Here is a 27,558-nt window from a genome sequence, read left to right as displayed (position 1 = left end):
TGTCCTTTCATTTCCTCTGTCCCTCATTTTGCCTAACTATCTGTATATGTTTCTATGGGTTGGGAAAGTCAGCTATATCTCCTGCTCTTGAAAGTCATGGCCTCATGAAGAACAGTCCAGTAGTGCCCCTAGTACAGTGTCCCCTGTTCACCAGAACCTCGTGCTTCAGGGGTGTCTTCTTTGCGTATTACACACACCCTGCTGTTGTAGCTGAGCCACTTTTTCCTTCAATCCAGTTGTCTGCAGTGGCTCTCTTTGCCTGTTGTGTGCACAGTTTGGTCCTTGTGTTGTTAGTGAGCCAGGCTGGGGCTGCCTTGGGCTTGAGTGGGGTCAGAGCAGGTATTTGCCAGAGCTGCAGTCACACCAAAGTGCAGTGTACTCTCCCTCTGTTATCTCCTGAGAAGCTTTCATTGGTGGGCAGTGCTTGCAGGCAGACCAGCTGTCTGCCCCCGACCACTGCTGGGGCTGCAGTCTGATTGTTGCATGTGCTCATCTTTCCCTCTCCCTGGGGCAGGAGTCACTTTGGAGTGGTGCTGGCCCCTTTTGGTGCTGCTCTCACATTGTAGGGGGCAGGACCACAGGAGAACACGGGGGCAGGGTGGGCGGTGCCAGCAGGGTTTGCACAGGTCTGCTGTGGGGGCCAAGGGGGGACCTGGAGCAGAGGCCTGAGGGTGGGGCATATGCAGAGGAGCCTGGGGGCTGGGTGCACTGTTAGCAAGTTAGGTAGCGAGTGTTGGCACAGCACGTGTTCTCACAGGGGTCACATGGCTTGGCTGGGGGACAAGGAAGGGAAATAGTGCCCAGCGGTTCCTTTGTTCCTGGAGAAGTCTCCCAAAGATCCCTGTCCCTCCAGCATATGCTCTGAGATTAGTAAACAAGTCTCCCTCCAGTACAGCCCAGGTGTTTCTCAAACTGCGGCTTCTATACTGTATCTCTCCGGGGTTGCTTCCTGTGCTGTCCCTTTAAGGGCAGGGACTCGGTCTCCTGTTGCTCTCCCCGCTCTCCCAGAGCCAAGCCTGCTGATTTTTAAAGTCCCGGGTGGTAAGCCCCACTGATTGTAAGAACTCACAAAATTCAACCCCTCCAGTTTTCAAAGCCAAATGTTATGGGGATTCATCGTCCCCACGTGGGCTTCCCTCCCTCCTGAGGACAGTCCCTTGGGTCCATTTAACTCCCATGTCTCCGTCCTTCCCACCGTCTTTGATGTGACTTCTTCTCCACATTTAGCTGTGGAAGGTTTGTTCTGTCTTGAGGTTGTTTTCTCGGTTATTTACACTGATGTCGATGTTACCGAGCTATATCCCTGGGATGAGGGGAACTTAGGGTCCCCCTACTCTGCCATTTTCCCTGGAAGTCACCTGTCTAGTGTATTGTTAATCACACACACTAACAGAACTTTTTTCTTATCACCCCTACTCTCACCCCACAGGTATGAGGCAAAAGAATATTACGAGGCACTTCCAGAGCTAAAGCTGGCCGTTGATCAAATTGACAATGGTTTCTTCTCTCCCAAGCAGCCCGACCTCTTCAAAGACTTAGTCAACATGCTATTTTATTATGACAGGTGAGTTCCCACAAGAAGATCGTGCTATTTGGGCCATGATAAGGGGACAAGAACATCTAAACCAACTATAACACATCTGTGTAATTAGCATAGATCTGTGATCTGAAAAGCTAACCTACACTTGAAAAATTATTCTCTACTAACTATGCTAGGAAGGTTTAAGAACAAGACCCACAAATCTGGGATTCTTTTTCTCTTTCCACTGGTATACCCAGCTTTCAGATACATCCATATGCCGACATTCTTACACGTGGGAAGGACCATAAAAGGTTGAGGGCTGGTTAAAATTCTTGTGAATAGAAATGTAAGTTTGGTAAAACAGCCATGCCTGACGTTACACAAAAGAGAACCTGTTAAGAGCTGGGTGCACCTGGTGGCTCAGTCGGTTAAGCATCCGATTCTTGGTTTTGGTTCAGGCCATGGTCTTAGGGTCATGAGACTGAGCCTCACATCTGGCTCCATGCTCAACATGGAGTCTGCTTGGGATTCTCTCCCATTCCGTCTCCCTCCCCCTCAGCCTCTCCCCCTGCTCATGTTTGCATGCTCTCTCTTTCTCTCTTTCTCAAATAAATAAATCTTAAAATTATCTTTTGCTTTTTTTTTTTTAAGTGGAATCTTAGCACACATATTTTAATGAAGCTTTTTATTGTTTTGTTTTTCCCTTCCAATCACAAAAAATAGGTTTAAAGTCTTTGCAGACTACGAAGCCTATGTCAAGTGTCAAGAAAGAGTCAGCCAGCTGTACATGGTGAGTACTCTGCCAAGCCCTATAAAAGAAACCAGTTTACTCTGGTTAATTAAAATTTTTGTTTCTTTTTATTGCTTCTAAATCACAGGGCCCCATTAATCAATCCAAAAAGAGAAGTGAGGCAACTATCTAGGATATTCAGACCTTATCTACTGGTAGAATCATATCCAGTCCCCCAAAAATGTACAGACCAGAGTAAATTAAAGTTAATGGCCATCAGCAAGGAGGGGCAGTACTCAAGTTAAGCTGAGTGGCCCACTGCCAGCCTCCGAGAACTCAAAGACAGACGAAAGAAAATAGTCCACTCCAGCTCTTCCCTCTTAATCTCCACTTGTATTTGCGTGTAGAATGGCTACAGAGGAAAAGAAATATAAATAGAGCAGAAGAGGAAAATATGACCAAGGGCAAGGACAAATGTGAATGCCAGTTTTGCACAATGGATCTCTTTTGCTAATGTTATGGCCCAAATCCAAAGATGCCCATCTCAAAGCCCAGCATTTGGTTCAATCTTCTTGTTCATTAGTGCTAATTGCAGTTTTCACTCATAACAATTATCATATTGTTAGGCTTAGAAACATGTTGGTAAGTCTATTCATTATCCATTTAAATAGTTAAAGAAAGTGAAGAAAAGGAAGCTTTTATTCTCCCCCTATTTAGTAAGTTTTCAAAGTCTGAATAAACAATTTTAGACTAATTTTGTAATGCACTGCTAATGGCTTTGAGTAGTGTTCTGGTCTTTTTCTTTTTTCTAAGGTTTATTTAATATTTTGAGTGACAGAGAGCAGAGGTTAGGGGGGCAGAGGGAGAGGGGGAGAGAAACTCAAGCAGACTCTGAACTGAGTGCAGAGCCAGATGTGGGGCATGATCTCAGAACCCTAAGATCATGACTGAGCCAAAACCAAGACTCAGACACTTAACTGACTGTGCCATCCAGGCACCCCTGTTCTGGTCATTTTTAATGAACTTTTAGAGTTCTTTACAAAACCATGAAGGTATAAAATAAATCGCTTCTTAAATTCTTTTACATAAAAATTATAAAATTTAGATAAAATATATTTTATTAAGGATAAGGCCTAAATTGATCCTGTTTTGAAACCCCAGTGGAGTATTGGGGATTCAGTGTAAATAAATCAACTGGGGCATCTACCTCAGAAGAACAAGAAAAGAGAAGTAGGTCAGTAAACTGTCCCATTACATTGTTTCCCTGCACAACAGCTAACATTCTACAGTAGTGTTTTTCAAACTATGATGTAAGCCCTGGTCAATTCTCTTGACCCAGCATCTAGCAGACAATGAATGTTAGTCCTTTCCTTCCCCTCTAGTTTAAAGGGAGGTGAAATAAAAGATAAAGCATGGGAACTGTGGCTTGCATGCCAAAATATTGTAACCATAGCAACAATTACCAATTAGGGAATTTACATCCATGGTTTCTCTTAAAATGAAAAATACTTTTCTTTCATTCTTAAGAGAAATATTCTCTAAATAGGAGAAAGCATGATCTGCCTTATCTAGCTCTCAGCTGTGAAACAAAGGTATTTATGATTCACTACAACTTACTCCTGTCATTTTTCCCCATGAAATGCGCTTGGATATTCTTGGCCTAGCATTTGTCATAAAGTTCGATGGGCACTCAGGCCATGGGCCATATGTGTATGTGTTATTTACAGAATCCAAAGGCCTGGAACACAATGGTACTCAAAAATATAGCTGCCGCAGGGAAATTCTCTAGTGACCGAACAATTAAGGAATATGCCAGGGACATCTGGAACATGGAGCCTTCAGATCTCAAGATTTCCTTATCCAATGAATCTAGCAATGGGGTGAACAAAGCCAATGGAAAGTAAGTTGGAAAATGTCTCTAGAAAAAAAAAATGACTTCTTACTGGATTTAAACACTTCTACAACATTGTTTGATTTTGTTTTGTTTTGTTTTGTTAGCTAGTAATCTAGTCAAGAATTTCTGAGAATTGGGAGGGAAAGTGTATGACTGTATTAGGGCTAAAAATAAAGTGTCCATTTACAAGGGCTACATGAGTGCCAAAACTTGTTATTTGATGTCAGATTGAGTAGCATGCTAGGACTTTCTCCAGGGCTATTCAAAAAGCTAAAAAAATACTTGGAACATTTTAACGCCATTTAAATTAACTAAAACAAATTACTTTACTACATTAGAGCACCTTTCTTACACTGTTAAGTCCCAACCAAAGACCGCCTTATTCACGGATATCCCCAGCATGTTTGGTAGCCACACATTTTTAGATGGGATCCAAATTTTATCAAATTCTGGTACTTTACAATGAGGTTTCAGTTTGTTCCACAAAGTAGACTATGATAAGCTAAAGGAGAACTTTCAGTAACGCCCAGCACCCATGCTTTCCCCTACTAAAATGGCAAGTGACTTGTAGAAATGTCAGTGGCTTCAGCTCATCCAAGTGGCCCAGTACAATTTTACATAAAAAATATGCATCATGGGTGGTGTTTGGACCAAGTCTTCACTGCAGATTTCCATTACTCTCAGACCTCATGCCCACTGCTCACTCAGGAAATCTCTCCAAAAAAAAAAAAAAAAAAAAAAAAAAAGACCTACGTCAACACACATGCTTTCTCCACTTCCTGGTCTAAGTAAGCCAGAGCAGCCCTAATTGTCTTTCAGAGAAGGATAATCACATTTCGCAAAGCAACTCTTACCTCACGGTGTTTAGTAGTGTGGGGCTTCTACAGAGGAAGTTGTGTTGGAAACCAGGAGGAAAGATCACCATCTGGACCCTCTCTTTGTTCCTATACGCATTGTGTGCAATTTCATAGAGCTGCGTGGGCCAGGAAGACAGTGACTCAAAGGCTGACCGTCAAAGGTAGTGTTTTTCTAGTTTCATTTTCCTAAAAGGGCACAGAAACGCCAGCTTGGGGAGTTAGGCCCACCAAGTTGGAGCTAAGGGACTCTCCAGCACCTCCCCCAACCCCGGGGTTGGCTACCCCTACAACTGAGGAACTAAAAGCTCACAGCTAACAGAGAACGCTGACAGAACCTCATCCTTCTCCTGCCAACACCCTCCCTGCGAGGGGACAGGAACTGTCTGTCTGAAAGAAGAGAAACTGCGTCCCGTTTTTGGAGCCACTATGGGAGAGACCACATGGAGGTCTTCTCTGTACTTGTAGAGCCACACACACTTGCTGATGAGGAACTGGGATCCGTCAGAAACACTCCTTCCAGCTCTGCAGCACAGCACACTGAAGCGTATTGTATACACCGGGCAGCAGGGCTGTTTAGGGGTGTAGAGAATCCCTTATGATGTCGGAGACCCTCCGGTAGGCCTAATCTCTAAGTCTGGCTCAATGAGAAAATAGTGATGTAACGATAGTATGTTTCAGTCAGCACTGAGCTCTTAATTTACCTTTTTTCCAAACTCCAAAGGCACCGTGTTGTCATCCTCACCATGTAAGATGAGAAGGGGAGAAGATAGGAATTTAACACTGGGGACAAGTGGAAGAAAAGCATTCAGTTCAAGAATCATATGTTGGGATTTCTCTTCTTCTAAGTTCAAGCTTTAGCAAAAATGAGATTTGCCTCAAAATACAAGATCTCTCTTCCCTTCCCTCCTAGGAATGACAACTTCAACATATATAATTTCATATAGTAACTTTTTTTCCTTCCGGGCAAGATTATCTCTCTTCTGTTTACTCATACAATTTAATTAGGTATTTAATTAATTTATTTCTATATGATTTTTTTAAATGAGGAAGAAAAGTACTAAAAGCACTGCATTTGTACAGTTAAAAGAACCTCATCTTTTTCCTTATTCTACCTTATTTCATAATATCTGGGATATTTTAACTAAAAGACTAAAAGAAACAAAACAACTCAAAACTCAAAAATAACAAGAACTAGCACAGGACTGAAGAGAACTCTTTGTAGCAATGTATTTACTTTTCCCCATAAATGTGCAGAGGGACTCGCGATTAACAGGTTTTATCAGCTTCCTGGTCAACCTCCTAGTTTGGTAATTCAGAAAGGCTACAGCATGAAGAAGACTTGTTCCTCATTCTAATAACTTTCTCAAACAATACTTCCCAAATTCTGATACCCATCCACCCCATCACGGTGACTCCCTGTTACTCCTAAGAAGGTTGGATCCCTCAAGTGTCGACATTAAGTACTGACAACAACCACCTCCTGGAGGCACTCTTAAAGTCTCCAGCTGTGAGAGGCCAACTTGCCAAATTCTGGTCTTTGGACTTGCTGTTGGGTCAATGGGCTGAATAGGGGGTGGGTTTTGGTTACATGGGGAATAAGGCCTAGAAGTCAGGGATCCCCCTGACTTAAAGGATCCTTTAAAAGGTCCTATAATCCTAAATCTACAGCTCCCTTTATGACTTTGGAGAAAGTATTGAATTAGTGAAGTCCTCAAATTAGACATTAGGAAAATATCAAACACTAAAAATTTGTGGACACATTACCTCAAAGTTTAGTGCCCATCTAAGAATTCTCACCTACCCATTCAGTAAGTCACATGATAGTTACCCTCCAGAATCCCATAGATATAGTAATAATGGACATCTCTGCATCATTAGCTTACTTTTCATCATTAGGGAAGACTATTTTGTCTTTTCTCAGGGCATCCATAAGCGTGCGTAAAAATCCTGGAAGTTTCCGATAAATCTATTTTTTAAGAAGAAAAAAAAATTAAACATGGCCTATATCTGTGTCATTTGTTATGGTTTCCTACATGAACTATACTAATGGAGAGAGTAGCAACTTTCTACATATAATAAACTTTTTTAAAAACAAACCTCATGATTTAAAGTAACTCATGCCATTGTAGGGAAAATGGAAAACATAAAAAGGAAGAAAGAAGAGGTGGTGTATATATACACACAGTGGAATATTACTCAGCCGTGTCCATGTATAGATACACCACCTCTTCGTTATCCATTCGTCAGTTGATGGACATTTGGGTTCTTTCCATAGTTTGGAATCAGAATTTTTGACCAATCAGAATATTCTCTTCAGTAACTAGACAGGTTAATTATGTTCACTGTAGAAGCAATTTTTAGATTATGCATATCACTGCTCCTTTACAAGCGTAAAGAAAAAGAGTTAGTGGTGCTATTTGTATTTTAAAGAAAAATAGGAAGCAAAAACAACAAAATGTTAACTGATTATCTGTGGATGGTGGGGATTATGTGTGATTTGTGTCTTCTTTCTTCCTTTTTGCACCACCTTGGCCTTTGAGACGCCACAGAATCTGGCTCTTGCCCATCTGTCCTCTCACTAAGCCCACTCCCGTCCACCCTTGGGCCCTGCTGCCTTCCGCTCTGGACACTTCAGGCTCAAACTTACCTCAGGCCCTTTGCCTTTCTTTTCTCTCAGCTCAAGACCTCCAGATTTTCCCATGAGAGCCTCTTATCGTGCAAGTCTCAGCTCAGATGATAGTTCCTTAGAGAAGCTTTCTGTACCAACCCCCCGCCCCCCCGCCGGTCACTCCCTGTCACAGCACGTCTCACTCCTGAAAATCAGCTTATCGTGTACTTGTCTTCTGCCTGTCTTCCCCGTAAGTATATACACTTCACAGGAAGTCAGGCCACAACTTTTTTATCCTCTGTGGTATTCCCAGAACCTAGGAAATTCCCAGTACCTGACAGACACTTGAGTGAAGATTTGCTAAAGACAGAATGACTCTCCTGTGCCAATATCCCTGGCACATACTGTGTGCTGTTATCTGTCATGTTCATCTTACAGTGACTTGAATTTCATTCAGATTTTATTCCTTGGAATAGACTTGCTAGGAGAAAAGACCAGAAGAATATTACATGTATTCCTCTGTTGCACCTGAGAGGGGAGTGAGGAGGTGAGTGCTATGTAATAAATGGGACGTTGCCGAAGGAAGGAATTGGGTATAGCACAGGTAGGCTGGGGCCAGTTTAAAAAGGAAGGAATTCTATTCATTGGAGAAGCAATTATTAGGTTATGCGTATCACTGCCCCTTTATGATATGGAGAAATTAGAGTCAGCTGCTAGAATATGTCATTTGTTGTAGCCTTCTATGAACTGTAGTAATACAGAGGATAGTCTCTTTCTAAATATAATGAACTTAAAAAATTTGTTTTCCTGATTTTAAAAAGTAGTTCATGTCATTGTAGGGAAATTAGCACAGAATAGGGAGGCTGGGTCCAGTAAAGGCAAATATCCGCTTCACAATTTTGGCATAAGCCTGTGGTTTCCAGGAAACTTCCACATTTTCATGGGAGTTTGTCTGGCTTGCGTTTTTTGCGTGGTCTCACGGCAAATGATTTGCATTCAGGTACAATCTGGAGACCCTAGTACTGCCTCTCCTGCCCCTTCTTCCTTTTTCCTTCTCTCAGCCATCACTAAGGGCAAGATTTCTTGTTTTGTTTTCTTTTGTCTTTGTCTCCTGATTCTGCCACCCCTGGAATCAGGACTCCTCTGAGGAAAATCCAATAAGAGAAGCCCTTCAGCAATCCATCTCAAATTCCAAAGGTGTAGGAAGAAAGCAGGCCCAAGTCAATCTACTCCCATTATTCCTCATCAGCCAGAGGTGCCCCTGGAGACTCAGAGGTCATGCCATCCCCTGCAGCCCAGACCACAGCAATGGGCTCCTAATTGGTCTTCCTGCCTCCTCTCTCTTCTGGAATGCCACCAAAAGATATTCTTAAAAGACTAGTTATGTGAAATGTACTGTCACAAAGCCTCCGTAGTACCATGCAAGCTACTTAAAAACAAAGCAAGAAGCTCCCATCCTGGCTGCAAGCCCATCCACACCTGGCCACAGTCTTTCATTCTAAAGCCTGCACACCTCCGATCTGTCTGCCTAGAGTTAGAAGATGTAGGCTCGAGTCCCATTTCCTCTTCTTGTACAGTGTGTGACAATTGGGCAAGCCTCTGAGCTGCCATTTCCCTCAGCTCTAAATGGAGGCAATGATGCCAGACTCAGGGAGTTGTTATGAGGGTTTAAAAGGGTGACTAGTGTGCCAGATCTTTCATGGAAGCCTTATATGACTCTCGGGTATTTTATAGCACATACAACTATGTGTATGGTCCCACTCCGGCCATATGCCTTGGCTCACACTCTGCCCTCCTCTGTGTTTCCTAACTGCTCTCCCTTACCTTCAAGAAACGAGCTTAGTCTTATCTCTCTGTAAGTCTTCTTTGACCAAACCTGCACACAAGACCTTTCTCTTCCCTGAATTCTTCCTACCTGAAATTATCGTTCTGGGTCCTACCCGAGCACCTGTCTTAGTCTACTTAGCAATAGAAAAAGTGGGAAAAGGGAAACACATTTGTTGAGTCCCCACTAGCAGCTGGGTACTTTGCAATGATTATCTTATTTAATTTAATCTTTTAAATAACCCTAGGCAGTAGGCAGTATCAACCCCATTATTTAAAATTGGGAAAACTCAGAGAAGGGAAATAACTTACCAAAGTCATAATTGGTTAGTGGCAGAAGCCAAATTTCAAACCAAATCTGTCTGGCTCCATAGCCCATGCTTTTTTCCACTGTGTCATGCTGCCTTCCTCTTTTGAGTAATGAAATTGATTACAGAGTGACTTATGGAAGTCCTGCCATTACTTTATATCCACCATTCATCTCCTATCTCCTCAACTAGACAGGAAGCTTCTTGAGAGTAAGGACCCATGCCTTTTACTATGTTTGTATGTCTCACACCACCTACACTTTCTTATTTAACAGGACTCTTCAGAGTTATGGCACGCCACTGATAATAAAACGAGTTAATGGCCATTCAGTGCTCACTTTGTCCCAGGCACTATTACAGATGTTTTCCATATTCTAATTTATATAGTTATCACAATCATCTGGAATAGATTATTATTACCCCCACTTTACAGATGAGGCCATTAGAGCATTAAAAGCAATTAATCCAAGGTTATACAGCTGTTAAGCGACAGCCCTGGAAGCCAAACCCAGGAAGTCTGACACCAAAGCTATGGTTTTTAAAAACAGCATGATACAACAAAACTCCTCTACTTCTAAATCATAAAAGTACCTATTAAACTGAGTTCCTGACCTTTTAAATTAAATTCCAAACTTAAAAATATTGGAAGATTCCCCACTTCTAATAATAGAACAGTCATTACAAACCAAATCTTTTGCCCAAGACAACCAGAAAAGGTGGGAAAAAATATTTTAAAAACCTTTCTGTGAAGGTGTCAGAGAGCTGCCAAGGCATCTTGAGTGGTCTAGATCCCAGAGAAAAGGGAATCTCAGAGAGGTGAAACTGACATTTGACACCACGCTTCTCCTTGAGACACGGCTGGCAAGTCAGGAGAAAGCAAAAAGCAGAGGCAAAAGAACACAAATAGAAACAGATGGCACACATAGAAAAGAACATAGTAAGAAAGTAGATTTAAACCTAAATATATCATAATTTCATTAAGTTAAATAGACTACTACAATTAACAGACAAAGCTTGTTGGAAAAGAAAACAAAACACTGCTCTATGCTGCTGACAAGAGGTATGCATTAAATACAAGAACTCAGAAAACTTTAAAGTCAAAGGATAGAAAATTATATATTAGGCAAACACTATTAAAAACAAAGATGTATTAATATCAGACACAAAGCTGACTAAGTCAAGAAGCATTATAAATCAAAAGGATATTTCATAATGAAAAAAGGATCAATTCACATGGAAGATATAAAATATATATTATTACTCAATGTGTGCTTTACACATGTATAACGTATGCTCAAAAAAGCTGAAGCAAAAATTGACAGGACTAGAATAGAAATAAACTCTACAATCATGGCAAGATATTTCAATACCCTTTCCTGAGTAACTGATAAAACAACCAGTCAAAAAATCAGGGCAAACATAGAAGAATTGAACAGCATGATTAATAATCTTTACCTAATTGATATATATAGAACACTACACCAAAAACACAACATATTCTTTCCAAGCATATGGAACATATGCCAAAATTGACCATATGTTGAGACATAAAGCAAGTCTGAACAAATTTCAAAAACTGAAATCATAGAGAAATCTCAGATCATGGTAGAATTAAGCTAGAAGTCAAGAGCAAACATAAATCCCCAAATGTATAGAAATTAGAAAATACACATATAAATAACCCATAGGTCAAAGAAGTCATAAAATATTTTGAACTGAATGATAATTAAAATGCATTTGAAAACCTGTGGGATCCATGTCAAGGGTGGCTTCGGTGGAGTATGCCTTCATGCATAAATTAGAGGAAATACTGAAAATAAATTATCCAAGTACCACCTCTAGAAATTTTTTAAATAATAAATTGAATCTAAAGAAAATAGAAGAAAGGGAATAATAAAGGTAAGAACAGAAATTAATGAAACAGAAAACATTCATTATAGATAATCAACCAAATCTGAGTTGGTTCTTTGAAGAGACTAATAAAACTAATTCTTGCTGTAAATGTTGGCTGTCCCCCTTCTCCTTAGCCTTGGATAACAGAAGCCATTGCTCCCATGGTTATGTCACCCTCCCCCAAACTATTCTCTAACTCTGTGGGTGGCAGAAACAACCAGCACTCCCCTACAGTTGACTCAAAGCTTAGAGTCCCAGGTGGGTCACGCCAAAGCTACACTTCACCTGAATTCACGTCTTATTCTGCTCTTTCTTTTCTTTTCTTTCCTTTTTAAGATTTTATTTATTTGACAGAGAGAGCACAAGCAGGGGAAGCAGCAGGCAGAGGGGCCCTGCCAAGCAGGGAGCCCAACGTGGGGCTCGATCCCAGCACCCTGAGATCATGACCTGAGCCAAAGGCAGATGCTTAACCGATTGTGCCACCCAGGCATCCCTCTGCTCTCTCCCCATCCCTGTCCTACAACCCTCATTCAAATGACCTTGCAGGTTTTGCCTTTAGAGCACGCTCTCAATAAATCATGCACATCAAGTCCCTGCCATGGGCTCAGCTCATAGGTGAACCCGATGTAAAACTAAAATTAAGAAAACCTCAATCAATCAATCAATCAAAACAAACATAAATGTTTATAAACCATGTTCATAAATTTTGAAGACTCACTATTAAAAAGGTATCAATTTCCCCAAATTATATATAGATCTAATGCAATTCCAATCAAAATCCTGGGACGTTTTTTATAGAAAGTGGTGAGTATATACCAAAATATACATCAAAATAAAAAGGATCAAGAATAGTCAAGACAAATCTTGAATAAGAAGAACAAAGCTGAAGAACTTCCATGGACAGATATAAACACATATTATAAAGCTACAGTAATTAGGGGCACCTGGTGGCTCACTCAGTCAGTTGAGCATCCGACTCTTGATTTCAGCTCAGGTCGTGATCGAACCCCAGTGTGGAGCCTGCTTGGGATCTCTCTCTCCCTCTCTCTCTCTCTGCCCCCCCTCCATTCACACACTCTCTCTCTTTAAAAAAAAAAAAAAAAAAAAAAACCAAAAAACTACACTAATTAGGAGATGCAGTATTCATATGAGAATGGACAGATAGTTAAGGGAAAGAAATAGGAATCTACTAACAGACCCATATACATTAAGCCCTGATATATTCAAACACTGGCAATGCAGAATTGGTAGGGAAGGTTTGTTTAGTAAATGGTACTAGACCAAAGCTGGATATCCAAATGGACTTCTACCTCCTACATACAAAAATCCATACTTGTAGATTATAGCTCTAAATGTAAAAGGTAAAACAGAATTTCTATAAGATACCATAGAAGGGTATCTTCATAATCTTTGGTACCCAGAGCTTTATTAAACAGGACACTTTTCTTAAAAATATTAACCATAAAAAATAATTTGTAAACTGGTCCACATTAAATTTACGAATATCTCTTCATCATAAGATACCATTGAGGGAGTAAAAAGGCAAAATAAGAGAATATACTTGCAATACAAATAGTTTTCTGATGACTCATCCTATGAAAAACTACAAATAAAAAAAGACAATTTAAAAATGAGCATGAACAAGTATCTCACAAGAGATACCTAAATGACTAAAAAACATGAAAAAATGCCCAGCTTCATTAGTCATAAGGGAAATACAAATTAAAACCACAATGAAACATCCATATGAAGGTAAGGATGTGAGGCAATTGGAACTCTTATACACAACAGGTGGGAGAATAAAGTGTCAAGTCACTTTGGAAAACTGTTTGGCACTCTAATTAGTAAAGCTAAAGTATGCATATCTTACTATCCAACGATTCCACTCCTAGGGTATACTCTGGTAAAATATGTACGATGTTTGCAGGATACATGTTCATGAACATTCATAACAGCAGTGTTATTAATTACCCCAAACAGAAAGCAACTCAAATGTCCATAAACAATAGGGCAATAACAATGAAATACTATACAGCAATGAAAATGATCAAACTACAACTATACCTCTTGGGTAAAATCCCACAAATATACATTGTTTGAAAAACATAGAATATATCCTATATAATTCTAATTATATAAAGTTCAAAAACAAAATTATATTGCTTAGAGATGCACACCTAGATAGTTACACTATAAAGGAAAGCATGGATATGATTACCTTTAAACTCAATGTAAAGATTACATCTAGGGTGAGGCTTATTAGATTGGGAAATGACATACAGGAGATTTCTGGGGGGCTAGTGATGCTAATTTCTGGGCTTAAGTAAGCATAAGTATGTGGAAACAACCTACACTTTCACATCTTATGAAGATAGAGACTCACCTTTAACAAGGGATAATTAATACTTGCAACCCATATGTTGGTAAATGGAGCCTCCAGGATAATAGCATCAACTGGAAATCCTTGAAAATAATAAAAAAGAAATAACTCCCCTATCATATTTAAATACTACCTTTCCTAAATAAGGAGTCCTCAAGGTTCTCTACATGAACTGCCTGCACCAAAGTTATTTGTGAAGCTTGTTAATAATGCAAATTCCTGGACTCCACACTAGAATCAGTCAGAATCTTGAGGGGCAGGGGGTGAGAATGTGCATTTTTAACAGGCATCCCCACCCCAAGAGATTTCTATGCACGTGGTAGTTGAAAATCACTACCTTCTAGGACACAGCCTGGTTTTCATGACTTGGATAAATTAAGCAGGCAAAGTACTATAGGAAGGGAGAGTGTTCTGCAGCCCGTGGTTAAGAATGTACCAGAGGCTGACTGTGTTGCTTTGGCAAATACTCCCTCTAAGAACAATTAGAAAACGTGTGTCAGATGGGGATATGCATTTATATATGTACACAATAGTCCCCCTTATCCGCAGTTTCAGTTACCTGCGGTCAAGAGCAGTCCAGAAGCAAATAATCCTGCTTCTGTCATATTGTTGGAAGGTCAATATAGCCTAACACTACATCATAATGCCTACATCATTCATCTCACTTCGTCTCATCATGGAGGCATTTTATCATCACACATCATTACAAGAAGAACAGTGAATACAGTACAATAGGATGTTTTAAGAAAGAGAAACCCCAGTCACATAACTTTATTATAGTATATCGTTATAATTGTTCTATTTCAGTACGTTATTATTAATCTCTTACTATGCCTAATTGATAAATTAAACTTTATCATAGGTCGATACATACAGGAAAAACACAGTATATATAGGACTTGGTATTATCCATGGTTTCAGCATCCACTGTAGGTCTTGGAACATATCCCCCATGGATAAGGGACAACTACTGTATGTATATGTATATGTATATGTTTGAAGGCATTTGAGGGCTACTAAATCAGTGAGATTTTGAAAGCCAATACCAAAAGAAAAAAATCCACAAGAGTTTGAGATGCTTTTCCCCTCAAAGCAGTTGAAATTTTGAAAGCAACAGTGATGGCTGCTCTTAGCGGCTTAGAACTAGACAGAACTTTCAGCAGTCCCACAGGACCAAAAGGACAAAATTAGAGTTCAGAATCTGACAAGAAGGAGGACTCTAATAATTTCTCAGGCTTTTTGTGATTTCAAGGGACTACATCCTGGGAGTAATGGTGAACTAAAACCAGACCAGCCCTCATAAAGACTAATGCCCAGCTTCAAATCAGCTCAACTTCTGACTGGATTAAAGTGATCTCCCCCCCATTTTAACTAATGTTCAGGAGAAAAGTAACTCTTTTCTGGAAGAAGATAATATTATCCTTAGCCCCTCAAATTATCTCTACAATTTCTGTAAACAATATCTAGCATTTAATAAAAAATAACTAGACATACAAAAATAAAACAAAATAAAAATAAAATAAAATAAAATAAAGAGGCCAAAAATACACACACAAAAAAACCCCAACAACAACAACAGATAATGGAAATAGACCAACAAAGGATCTAGATATTGGCATTCTCCTGTATGGACTTTAAAATAACTTGTAAATAACCAATTGTAATATAGTAAAATATTTGTTAAAATTTTAATATTTTTACAAAGATTTTATTTATTTGACAGAGAGACAGCCAGCGAGAGAGGGAACACAAGCAGGGGGAGGGGGAGAGGGAGAAGCAGGCTTCCTGCTGAGCAGGAAGCCCGATGTGGGGCTCGATCCCAGAATGCCGGGATCACGTCCTGAGCCGAAGGCAGATGCTTAACGACTGAGCCACCCAGGCACCCCTAAAATTTTAATATTTAATAAAATTTGATATTACATAGTGAACTGTGTAATATGTCGAAAGAAAATGTTTAAACTAGAGCACAAGGAGAAAAATGTCTGGAGGACCCAGGAAAGAACATTGGAGACATACAGGACATGGGAATAGATCTAAAAATATATATATAGTCCTAGGAGGAGAGAAGATGAAAAATGGGATAGGCACAATATTTGAAGATAAATGACCAATTTTCCAAGATGGATGAATATCAAGCCGGAGTTATTATGGTACTATGAACCCCACACAGGATAAGTACTAAGAAACCCACACCTAGGAAAATCACAGAAAAAATGCTGAAGAACAAAGACAAAAAGAAAATCTCAAAAACAGCCAGAAGAAAAAGTAATTATCTTCAAAGGAGCTGCAGGAAGACTGGAAGCTGTATTCCCAATGGACAGTGAAAGCCAGAACAAAATGGACAGAGTCTTCAAAGTGTTGAAATAAAATAACTGCCAACCAAGAATTCTATGCCCAATGAAAATATCCTTCAAAAACAAAGATGAAATAAAGATATTTTCAGGCCGAAACTGAGGGAATTCTTCACCACAAATAGGCAGAACAAATATCTGAAATGGAAGAACAGAAGTGCTAGAAGTAATAAAGCAAAGAAAAGGGTAAATATGAATATTGACTTTATAAGAGCAATAATGTTTTATGGAGTATATAATATAGAGAAAATTAAAATACATGATAGCGAGAGTTCAAAGCTGAGGGTGTAAATGGAATTAAAGTGTTGTAAGGTCATTGCATTATCCAAGCAGTGAAGTATTCATTTATGTGGGAATTTAGGTCAGATGATACAGCATCGTCCACACTGTGCAGGAAGTGTGCGCAGAGAGCTATGAGAGCTTAGAGGAGCAGGAAATAATGTCTGCTTTATTTCCATAATTAATTAAGACTGTGGCTAGCAGGTGACTTGCTTTAAAATGTTCACGTAACTCAACCTGACCGGTATTGACGAGTTTAAGATACAACGCAAGAGATGACAAGCTTTTCATGTAATCGAAATCACCTTGTCCTATTCACAGAGATTCTAATTCATGAAACCAGCTCGGATCCAGGAAACCTGAGTTTATAGCAAGCACCTCTAGGGAATCTGAGACAGGCAGCACCCAGAACACTTTGGGAAACACTGACATAAATGTCGTGGAAGACGGGCTGCAGAAAGCAAGTCCTGCTTGTTACTTCATAAAGGATGTTTTCCTCTCCCATAATCCAAATTACTCCACAGTAACATTTACTTCACAATAAGGGCTTTTTCAAGGGGTAACTTTAACTCTTCTGAGTATTTATTTTTAATTTCATGGCCTTGACAGGCAACTATTGTTTTATATTAAACAAAAAAAAGAAAGTTTATTACACGATCAGAGACTGTCTAAGGTCGGGGTGCTTTAGACCTCTCTGTGCTTACAGTGTGCACACAGTCCGCAGGCAATATTTACTTCCCCGCCCCCAAGCAAAGACCTTATACATGAAGGCATTTTGTACCTTTCTCTTCTAGTACTTTCGCAGCATTTGTTGCAACTCTGTAAAGCAATGAAAATTAGTACATATGTGAAGCACTGACTTAACAGTCAGGCAAATAGTACAAAATGCAACATTTGTTACGAGCATCTGACGAGAGCTCTGGACTCTGGTAGGAACAGACATACAACTTTGCATAGGACTTCAAGGGGTTCCACTGGCCCTAAATTAAGAATCCTTTCCTTTAATACTCTCAAGGAGGGTTCTGGAATGGGCTTCAGTGTCCTAGATAACCACAGAGCTACACCCTCCCTTGCATGACAAACAGGCACGCTGAGATGGCAATGTCTCTAACCACACGTGGGAGGTCAGAGAAACCAGAGCTCCACCTCCTAGCTCAGTGTTCCCTCCTCTGCTCATCGCTGCCTCTGATGACACTAAAGCCCTGAGGACACCCTCCCCCACAAGAAGCCATCTTCAGAGCCCACTTACCCTGTACCCAGAGAGTGGCCCCAGAGACACACAGGCGTGTTACCACTTCTCGCCTTGGTCCACTCATAGACACAAACAGCATCTGCGGTCAGCCCCTTCTCTGTGGGCTCACCCGTGGAGTCCCCGTACCCTGGTGGTAAGGAAAGGCGAGCACAGTATCAACTACCTCCAAACTGAGGACCATCAGTAGCCCTCCTGGTTATTGAAAAGTCTTTATACACTGTTCTTAACACATACCTCTGTAGTCCACAGACAGGACGTGAAAGCCACCATCACTCAGCATCTAGATAACAAAGGAGGGTTATCAATTTTAATCAGAAGGTGTACACAGAAAAGATGGTATAACCTCTTCAACACTTCCATAATCCTCATTGTGATGGTTTCCCAGGCAGGGAATAGATGAAATCTGCTGTTTGACCTCAAACGTGAGAAGGTCAGACTCAAAGGGAAGAAGGGAGGCAGGCGGCAGAGCGGGTCAGAGAGCCTGGCCACACCCTGGCTCTGCCCCTGGCTGTGTGACCTTGAGCCACCTAACATCTGAATATGTAAACAGTATTCTGAAAAGTGAACAACAATCGTAGCCACTTTCAGGGCTGTTGGAAGATGACGTGAGATGAAAGTATTGAAGTATCTTGGTACAAAGTAAATGTCCGTTTTAAGAATCCCCTTGACAACAGAAGGTCTACAGAGTTGTAGCAGAGGCAGTCAAATAGTGGGAAGATATGTATATTAAATGTGAACAGACAAAGAGTTAATATCAATCAAAAATAAAGAGATCACTCAATTATATGAAACCACTGCCACGTCCCATGTGGATACATGAGGAAGGAATATGACAACCTCATTTTAAATGAAGTGAATTAAAATGATAGTACAAAGAGAGAAAAGGAGACAAAAATTTACTGTGCAGGTTTTTTCAAAACTTTATTTACCTCTCACAATAGTCCCTAAAGGTAGATATTATCCCCATTTTATAGATAAAGAAATTGAGTCCTGAGGGTTTAAGTAACTCGTTCCAGATGCTAGAGGCAGAACGGAGACCCACACAGGGGTCTGCTTCTGTCCGAACAGCGCGCATCCCCTGCCACAGCACGGATGTGGGGAGCTGAGTCTCACCAGGAATCTTTCAATACAAATTCAACTAATAATGAGGAAATAAAGGAAACTTTTTAATATCTATTTAAACGACATTGCCTCCAAAACAGTGATCCAAGACACAGAGCAGTTAAGCACCCCGGGAAGTGAGAATGTTCGTGTGTCATTTGTGGCCCTCTAGACAGAAGAACTGCTTGGTGAAACAACTCGAGAACAGATCTGACTCCTAAGAATTTATCTCTAAGAAAAAGTACAAAAAAAGAATAAACTAAATGCCTCAAGTTTTCTCTAGCAACATTATTTAAGTGATTTTAGGGGAGAAAAACTTGTATCTAGCAACAGTGGAATAAATAAACAATTGTCTACAAATAGAATGGAGAAGGATCACCTTTTAAGCTGGTCACTATGATAACTACGGAAAACCATGGAAGAATATTTATAACGTAGTAGGTACACAGCATAGTATTAAGTAGAAGAGCAGCAATATAGAATGACATATAGATATAATCACAGTCACATAAGAACTTCGTACAGAGAGATAAAGACGACTGGGTAGGGTTGCAAATTAACGAAAACAGCTCTGCTGGATGCCTAAGTGATGAATGAGTGAAATGAATGAGACACATGAATGAGAACAGAGAAACAGAGAAAAGGAGTGGGGGAAGAAAGGAAAGAAGAAAGGGAAGAAGGACAACTTTATAGCAAAGACTTGATTTGTAAAGGAAATCACCCCTCCAAAGAGGAGAACGAAGGGCTCAGGAGGTCTGGTCAGGCTGGGAGGCAATGACTATGGCACGAGGTATCCAGAATCTGCCTGGAGGAAGAAGGCTTATCATACCTTCCCTTCCCATCCCAACTACCACAAGCATGACCTGGCTCCTTTGCACACCTACACCTATGACTCTTTTCCTTTCTGCGCACACGGGGGCTATACAATTCAGCTTTGCCGAGTGGGGGAGGGAAACAACAACAACAACACATGTTCTCATGGACATCAGCTTCACCACCATCCCACTAGGAAGTGCAGAGAGTGAGGTGCAGGGTGGAAAGCAAACCTAAAAATTAATAGACGTTATCATCCCAGGCAGAACTGCATCCAGCCCACCACCCGCCAGAGTCGGCTCCGAGAAGGCCGTGAAGAAAGGGAAGAGCAGACAGGAGAAGAGCTTCCTGTCTGAACGAGGGAAAGAGGATGAGGGAGGTGCTGGCCATACTGGGCCTGGCAGGATGTGGGGGGCCCCCCTCATGCTGTCACACCAGGGAAGGGCTCTGAGGTGGGAGCTGGCATGTGGGAGGAGATATCAGGTCCTTTGGTCAAAAATTGGACAAGCAGCCTGGTCAGCTGAGGGAGAGATTACCCAGCTGGGGCGTGGGAGAAGATAAACACAGCTGCCCTACCAGGTGTGAGTCAGCCATGGCTGCGTCTCCCTCACACTTGGAAATGCAGGGGCCGCCCCAACAAACAGCAGCCGTGTAGCAGGCCAGCCAGAAGAGCAGTGTGGCCGCCATCCCACTTGCAAAACCTTCCATGGGCTGAAGCCAGAGCCCGAATGACTCTAACAGCGGACATTCTGTGTGTTTATCCTCCCTACGGCAAAAAGGCTGTTTCCCACAGGAGTAACACTCACGTCGAATATACTCTCACAACCCTTCCCCCAGCTCTCAGAAAAAGCGGGTAGAGAGGGTCTTCAGCTCCATCTGGTGATGAAGGCAATGTATTTATGAAAGTGTTTTTGGCGTCAGAGATGTTCACTTCCGTTTGATCCCCTGTGGTCACTGCAGGAAGAGACATGCACACGTGGGACTTTGAGTCCCACCCTTGGGAGCTCCCAGGAGATAGCCTGAGGAAGATCTGTGGCTGTAGCCCATAAGAGAAAAAACAGAGGCGTCAAATCGGTACCGTGAGGCCCCTTCAGACATACCTTTACTAGCTCAAGTCTGTGAGGAGCTGCCCTGTGGAGGAGGTTAGAAAAAAGAGCAAGAATTAGGAATTACAATGACAAATTCAATAAAAATCACTATCATGCTTCTGGCGTCTGATCTCATGCCTTTGTTACTCAGGTTAGAGAAATAAATAACCAGGAGCAAGGGAAAGGGTCTTTGGTGTCCTAGCCCACCTGGATGTGTCAGGGGGAGTGACGGATGGCCCCCCACTGCTGCCGTGTTCCTCTGCACGAGCGTGGACGCCCAGATGGCTCGTGCTTCTCCGCAGCAGCCTGTGATGATACTGATAGCCCACGTCCTCTCCCTGCTACACAGCACAACTAATTTCTGAGAATACTTGTAGAAGCTAAAGGAACATCAGTTCCAGAAAATGGCTTTTCAGAACAAAGGACGATGCAGTCATTGCACTAAACCAAGACCTGCCTGTACCCTGTTCATTCTGCTATTAAGAACAACATGACGTGAGGGAGACTCGTACCGCTGGAGGTACCGGAAACGCTTTCTCCCAAAATAACCCTATCATCTACTCTCTATCAGCCACGCTCATAAAGGAGAGGCAAGGATGATTACAGAGGCAGAGGATTCTTGAAAAACCATTTGAATTTTGTCTTAGAGCCAAGTGTCTTAAACTTCAGAGGGTCATGGAGCCCTTCGAACATATAATTAAACTATGGACACATTTCCCAGAAAAATGTAGCCATACTTGAAATTTTGAGTATGATTTTGGGGAGGAGGTTGAGGGACCCTCTGGGGTTTCTCTGGGCCCCAAGTCTATATCCACTGTTCTCAACAAGGCTCCTGTAACCTCCCATTTGGGCTCCTTTGGCTCAGTACCGCTGATAGCCAGCTGAGGCTTTCGGCAGGGGACAGGAGGAAGCTGGGGCTGACCCCAGAGCCAGTGAATCTGCAATCAGAGCAGATCCACACAGAGGGACAGGCATGAATGGGTGGGCCGAACGATCCTTTAAATACATAATACAAGTCTGCACCATCAGAACAATGTTCAACAATGTTGTAAAATGTTGAGTTTCATGGGAAATCTCTGTACATGTCATTCTAGAATGGACATCTTCGGAAGGCCCCTAGTGCAAAGGCAAGCCTTGAGAAAGCCATCAAGACAGAAAAAGACAGTGAGGAAAAGGGACATAGGCAGGGGAGCCAAGGGGCAGATTCCAGAGCTTGTCACTAAGTCTGCAATGTCCCTCCAGACACAGAGCTTGGGTCTGTGGGTCTCTGAGGCACATTGCCCCTCCCCCAATCCGAAGTGATGCAGTCACAGCTGATAATCATCACCCACCATAATGACAGGCCCACTGGGAGGCCCTGGCAGCACATCAAAGGGGATCAGGACTTCAGGGAGGCATTCTTTGTGACCAAGCAAGGTTGGAACAACAGGGAGTGGGCTGAGGCATCAGTCTTCTAGACTAGGACCAGTCAGATGGTCCCCGGTACCGACAGTCAGAATTCCAGAGGATCTCTCATAGGGAGCCCATACATTGGATTAATAGGACTCATGCTAAATCAAGGAATCTCCATGTACTTCTGTGAGACGACCGTCGATAAGGAACTTGCTCTTCCTTTTCCCCATATCTCATGCTGGTTCCCTTTCCCGTCGTCCATGGGCTCAGTTCATTTCAGACACTCTTTGGGAATAAAGGAGCCACTGACTTCTTGGAAATCAATATCCGAATTTCGGAAGTTGGTCTCCCTTTCAGTTAAAGATCAACATGAGTCTCCATACAGAATATATAGATTTTTTAAAGAGAAACCTATTGCCAGAACACCCTCAAATTTCCACAAAAGAAAAAAAGATGTATGTGGAAGCACACTTACAAAGACGGAGCTCCGCCTTCCCTTCCCCCACCGGGCTGAACCGCTCCCTCTCTCTTTAAAAGAAGAAAAAAATCCGAGCAAAGGCGCTGACCTGTGTTCTGCGCTGCCGTGAAGATAAACGATAATTGGATTGCCGTCCTGAAGGGCTGCTTCATACCAGCCGCGGTCCTTCCCCTTAGCATCTTCCCCCCGGCAGCTGGGAACCGTGTGCCTGAGGAGCAAGGGACCGTTGTAGCAAACGTGTACGGAGAATTCGCTTTCCCTGCCAAAGTCTGAAGCCCTCCTCGTGTCCAAGACATATATTTGTAGGTTTAAATATGTGTAAGTCTACATTACATATTTATACGTATGTGTATGTATTTATATATATATAAATTTCAGAGTAATATATGCACATGGTAAAAATTAAAATATAATACCACAAACATCTCACAGGGACAAGCACTACTTCTCTACCCCCCTCCCCCATGCACAGAAACAACCCCTTTTAACCATTTACTGTTTTAGTCCTTCTGACTCCTACATCCACTAATCTTCCAGGACTGCAATTCTTAGTGCAGTTCACTGAAATGCAATCCATTGGGTAGAAACAAGTAAAAAACAATAGGTATTTGCCACCTGCTTTTGGTTTGGCTGAGGACACAAGTTGAAAGAATTTAAAGGGAGACCAGTTTAGATGGGAGAAAAGAACTTAAATACGAAACTAAGCTATTCTACTCAAGAAACCAGTGACCCTGTGGTGTCAAACACCTGCCCGAGCTCCAGTCCCTCCACCTGTTAAACCAGTGAGTGACCCCTGAAGATACAAACACTGCCATATGACATGTCACAAGGGAACTTGGAGAGGTGGCCACGTAATAATAAATCTTTAGGCCTCTCAACCCTGTAGGGGCAGAAAGTCCAACATCAAACCCCAGGGCCTCTGGACTGAGGGGACTGGCCTCCCTGCCAGCTAGAGGAGCCAGGGCAAGAGCCAAGAATAAAAAGATTTTCAAATCCCAACACTGTTACCTGAACTGTACTGTGCAGATTAGGAAGAAGTTATGTGAACCCATACTGGTTCCTAAACATTCTATGCTCACATGTTTAAAGTCAGGGAGAGGAAATATAAAACAGGACACTGGGAAATTGGCAGCCAAGAGCAAGAAGTAGAACCAAACGGGAAAGAGATGTTGACAGCAGCATAGCAAAACAGACAACAGGATGCTCATGGTCTTGACAACTGAGTGTCTTTTCTGTGCTGTGCCATGCACTGTGCTAAGCAATGAAAGCCCACGAACGAACGAACGAAAGAAAGAGAGAAAGAAAGAAAGAAAGAAAGAAAAGAAGAAAGAAAGAAAAGAAGGAAAGAGAAAGAAAGAGAAGAAAGAAAGAAAGAAAGAAAGAAAGAAAGAAAGAAAAAGAAAGAAAGAAAGAAAGAAAAAAGAGGGGGGAAAAAAGAAAAGAGGAGAAAAAAAAAGAAAAGGCGTGCCTGGGTGGCTCGGTTGGCTGCCTTAGGCTCAGGTCATGATCTCAGGGTCCTGGGATGGAGCCGCACATCTGGCTCCCCACTCAGCTTCTCCCTCTGCCCCTCCCCACTCTCATGCTGTCTCTCTCACTCTCTCTTTCTTTCAAATAAATGAATAAAATCTTTAAAAAAAGAAAAGAAAACCCACCAACAAAGTTACCTACAAAAGTTATAGTCTTGTAAAGAAGACAAACATTAACTAAATAATCGCACATTTACTTAACTGCAGTGGGGAAAATGCCATAAAGGACAAGCATAGGTTACCACCTCTGCCTAAAATGGGAGATGAGGAAGGGCTTCCCCGAAAATTACCACATTAGCATTTAAACCGAGACCCTGAAGAGGAGTAGGCAGTTCAGTGAAAGGAGGGAGCAGAGACATGAGTGTTGCAGACAGAGCACATCCTGCGAGAGCGTGGCTTGGGTGCCGGGAGCCTAGCCCTTCTGCAATAGTACGGGAAGACTGGCGGGGAAAAGAGCAGAAGAGTGGGGCAGCGCCAGGTCCTTGAGGTCTGGTGAAAGACCCAAAGCACAGGGCCACACCCAAAAGACTCCACACTCCAATAAAACTCCTGAAAAGCAAAATCAAGCAGGTCAAATACTGATACAAAGGGAAGGTGACTCCGAGAAACACCCACCTCTCCACAGGCAGCTAGCACGGCGCTGCTCACCCTCGCCCTTGTAACATGAAAACCACTCCCATCAAGCAACCCTGTGGCCGTCAGCGCACTCACCAGACTCCCAGAATCACTGCAGGTTCAACTCTGATATACAAGTTCACCGTGTGAGGAATCTTCAACTCCGGTTTCTTTAAATCCACAAGAAATGGTGCTTTGACTAGAAAGTAGAATTCATTATCAACGCCCAGAGTCAAATTCCATGTCTTTTACTCACAACCAAAAAAAGTAATTAGTCTCCTGGTTAACATGGTTTCTAAGTTGCAAGCTACCACACTAAATTCCCAACAAAGTATTTTATTTTATTTTATTTTATTTTATTTTATTTTTCATTTTATTTATTTATTTGACAGAGATAGAGACAGCCAGCGAGAGAGGGAACACAAGCAGGGGGAGTGGGAGAGGAAGAAGCAGGCTCCCAGCGGAGGAGCCTGATGTGGGGCTTGATCCTAGAACCCTGGGATCACGCCCTGAGCCGAAGGCAGATGCTTAACGACTGCACCACCCAGGCGCCCCGAAGTATTTTATTTTATAAACGAGGACCAGCCCATAGGAAAGTTGCCAAAACAACAACAACAACAAAGCAAAAACCCCTAAGGCTAGATTTTATTTTTTATTTTTTTATTTAACTTCAATTCGCCAGCATACGGTACATCGTTAGTTTTCGATGTAGCAGTGATCAATGATTCCTTAGTTGCGTATAGCACCCAGTTAAAGCTAGACTTGAACATAGCACCAGTGCGACAGGCCAGCATAGGGTTTTATTCCTTATCTTTGTCTCAAGCTAAAAACAAAGGAGACCACTCCCCTAAAAAGGTAGGGGGTCTAGAAGAAAGTAATGAGTATTTTGCTACCTATGTCAAGCCTTACTTTTTCCACTAAATAAAAACCTAGTCACTAGCCACAAACCAGGAAATGGCCAGAATCTATAAATCCCTGGGGACAAGCCAGTGAGAGCATCACCTGTGTGGTAGGATCGTGTGTTACACTGACTAACATTACTCAGTAGAAAAAACGTGGGAGAACAGATTCCTCACATCAGCCTCTCCCCACCCCCAGATCCCCATTTTCTCTCTCTTTCAAGGGATATAGGTGAAAAGAAAAAGCAAAAAAGTAGAGAAACACCAAGCAGTAAGGTACCCTATTAACAGCTAATTCGAAGACTGAGCTCCTGAACTGAAACCCCACCCACAAGGCCCTGTTGTTCTATCCAACCCCCCAGCAGCCTGTAGGGATTGGAGCTAAGCCCCAAAGCCTCTGTTAAATAGGTTTCAGACCATTGAAGTCTAGCCACAATTTTATAGCCCACATGCCTTTTTCATTGTCACACGGGCAACTTTAAGGGCAGTAAGTTCTTTCTTTGGGAAAATAGACGTAGGCAAGTCCGGGAGAGATACTTACAAAAATGAAAAAATATTAGCATGTCCATCAGAGGAGGAAAAATGTGTTCTTTTAATGGTTTACTAGTAAAGCTGTTGTACAGAGAGGCAATTTTTCTTCCGAGCGTTGAACAGGAATGTGGAAAAGATCTGCAAGATACAGTGAGACAAACAAGGCATTCAAGATCCGTCCAAGTTTTGTCGTTTGTTTTTTCTCTTAGCGTCCAAATAAAATTTCAGAGACTAACACTGGCATTTAAGCAAAATGCTTAACAGAACTGTGTGCCATTAGTACAGATCAGGACTAGGCACTAAGGGAGACCGGGAGAGGAAAGCAATAATTCAGGTCCCCAACCAGCTGCTGAGAAAGAACAGGAGGGACAGGAGTTGGGGGGACATGAATGCACCGGAGTCAGGCCTGTTCCCTCAGTGCACCCCACACAAGACTCTGGACCCCAGAGTCATCGGGAAACAGGATTCAGACTACTTAACAGTTGCCACGCTTTTTAATCTCGTCGCAATTTAGTGCTGTATATATTAACTATTATTAGTCTAAAGCAGTGAATGAAAAGCCATCAGATCCCCACTCTTCTGGCTGGGTCTTAGGAAGAAATGAGCCAATGAAAGAAAAACCCTCACTTCCTATGTGATGATGTGATGCCCCTGTTAAGAGGGACTGTGAGGGGCAGGGTGGAGAGCGAGGGGGGCGCCTGGAGGCTGTTGGCTACATCGGGGCTGGGGCCTGTCAGGGAAGGGGACACAGTGGGCCAGGCACATTTTCTTTATTCTACTGTATCTTTCCTGTGACACAAAACACCCGAACCAGGAGCCATCAGCAGACAAGTTATCACTTGTCCATGAGGGGTCACTAATGCACTTCTGTCTCTGGCCACCTCTCTTATGACAGCTGAATGTCTCCTACTTGGAGAAACGAGGGACACAGGAAGTCAGTGTCACCACTCCCTGCTTCCGGTTTTTGTCCACCTTGTCCATTAAATAAATCCCTTCCCCTGTTTTGAGCTGTCCATGTGAAGACTGCTCAGTATAATCAGATCATGAGTCTGGGGGACTGGAAAGCATGTTGGATGCACTGTTTCCCCTGCCCCGATTTCTCTGCTAGACCAGAGCATTTTAGAAGATAGCTGTTATCACCCGTACTTTGCAAATGAGGACACTGAAAAGTTTAAGTGACCCGCCCCATGCTGCAGAGCCGATGAATGGCCGAGTCA

At 42.1% G+C, this 27,558-nt stretch overlaps 2 protein-coding genes across 4 annotated transcripts in view; one reads left to right on the top strand and one right to left on the bottom strand.

Moving 5' to 3' along the window:
* PYGL (glycogen phosphorylase L) overlaps positions 1–4,339 on the top strand; it is a 40,093-nt gene extending 35,754 nt beyond the window's left edge. For all 3 annotated transcript variants that reach the window (XM_040620899.1, XM_040620898.1, XM_040620897.1), the window contains 3 exons: positions 1,430–1,564; positions 2,246–2,312; positions 3,980–4,339. In XM_040620899.1, the coding sequence (XP_040476833.1) occupies positions 1,430–1,564; positions 2,246–2,312; positions 3,980–4,156 (379 nt within the window). In that variant the 3' untranslated portion in view covers positions 4,157–4,339. The remainder of the gene's footprint in view (positions 1–1,429; positions 1,565–2,245; positions 2,313–3,979) is intronic.
* Positions 4,227–26,556, bottom strand: ABHD12B (abhydrolase domain containing 12B; the record flags this gene model as incomplete). Its single annotated transcript, XM_008707619.2, has 11 exons — positions 4,227–5,119; positions 5,705–5,783; positions 6,887–6,969; positions 14,020–14,099; positions 17,428–17,465; positions 17,896–18,025; positions 18,133–18,178; positions 20,913–20,943; positions 22,859–22,978; positions 25,008–25,110; positions 26,352–26,556. Coding segments are annotated over 11 exons (1,038 nt in total), but the record flags the coding sequence as incomplete, so codon positions are not given.
* Positions 26,557–27,558: the final 1,002 nt, after the last annotated feature.

This window comes from Ursus maritimus, unplaced genomic scaffold (assembly GCF_017311325.1).
Source record: "Ursus maritimus isolate PB19 unplaced genomic scaffold, ASM1731132v1 scaffold_36, whole genome shotgun sequence".
NCBI classification, from domain to species: domain Eukaryota; kingdom Metazoa; phylum Chordata; class Mammalia; order Carnivora; family Ursidae; genus Ursus; species Ursus maritimus.
This window is presented reverse-complemented; position numbering and strand designations above follow the sequence as displayed.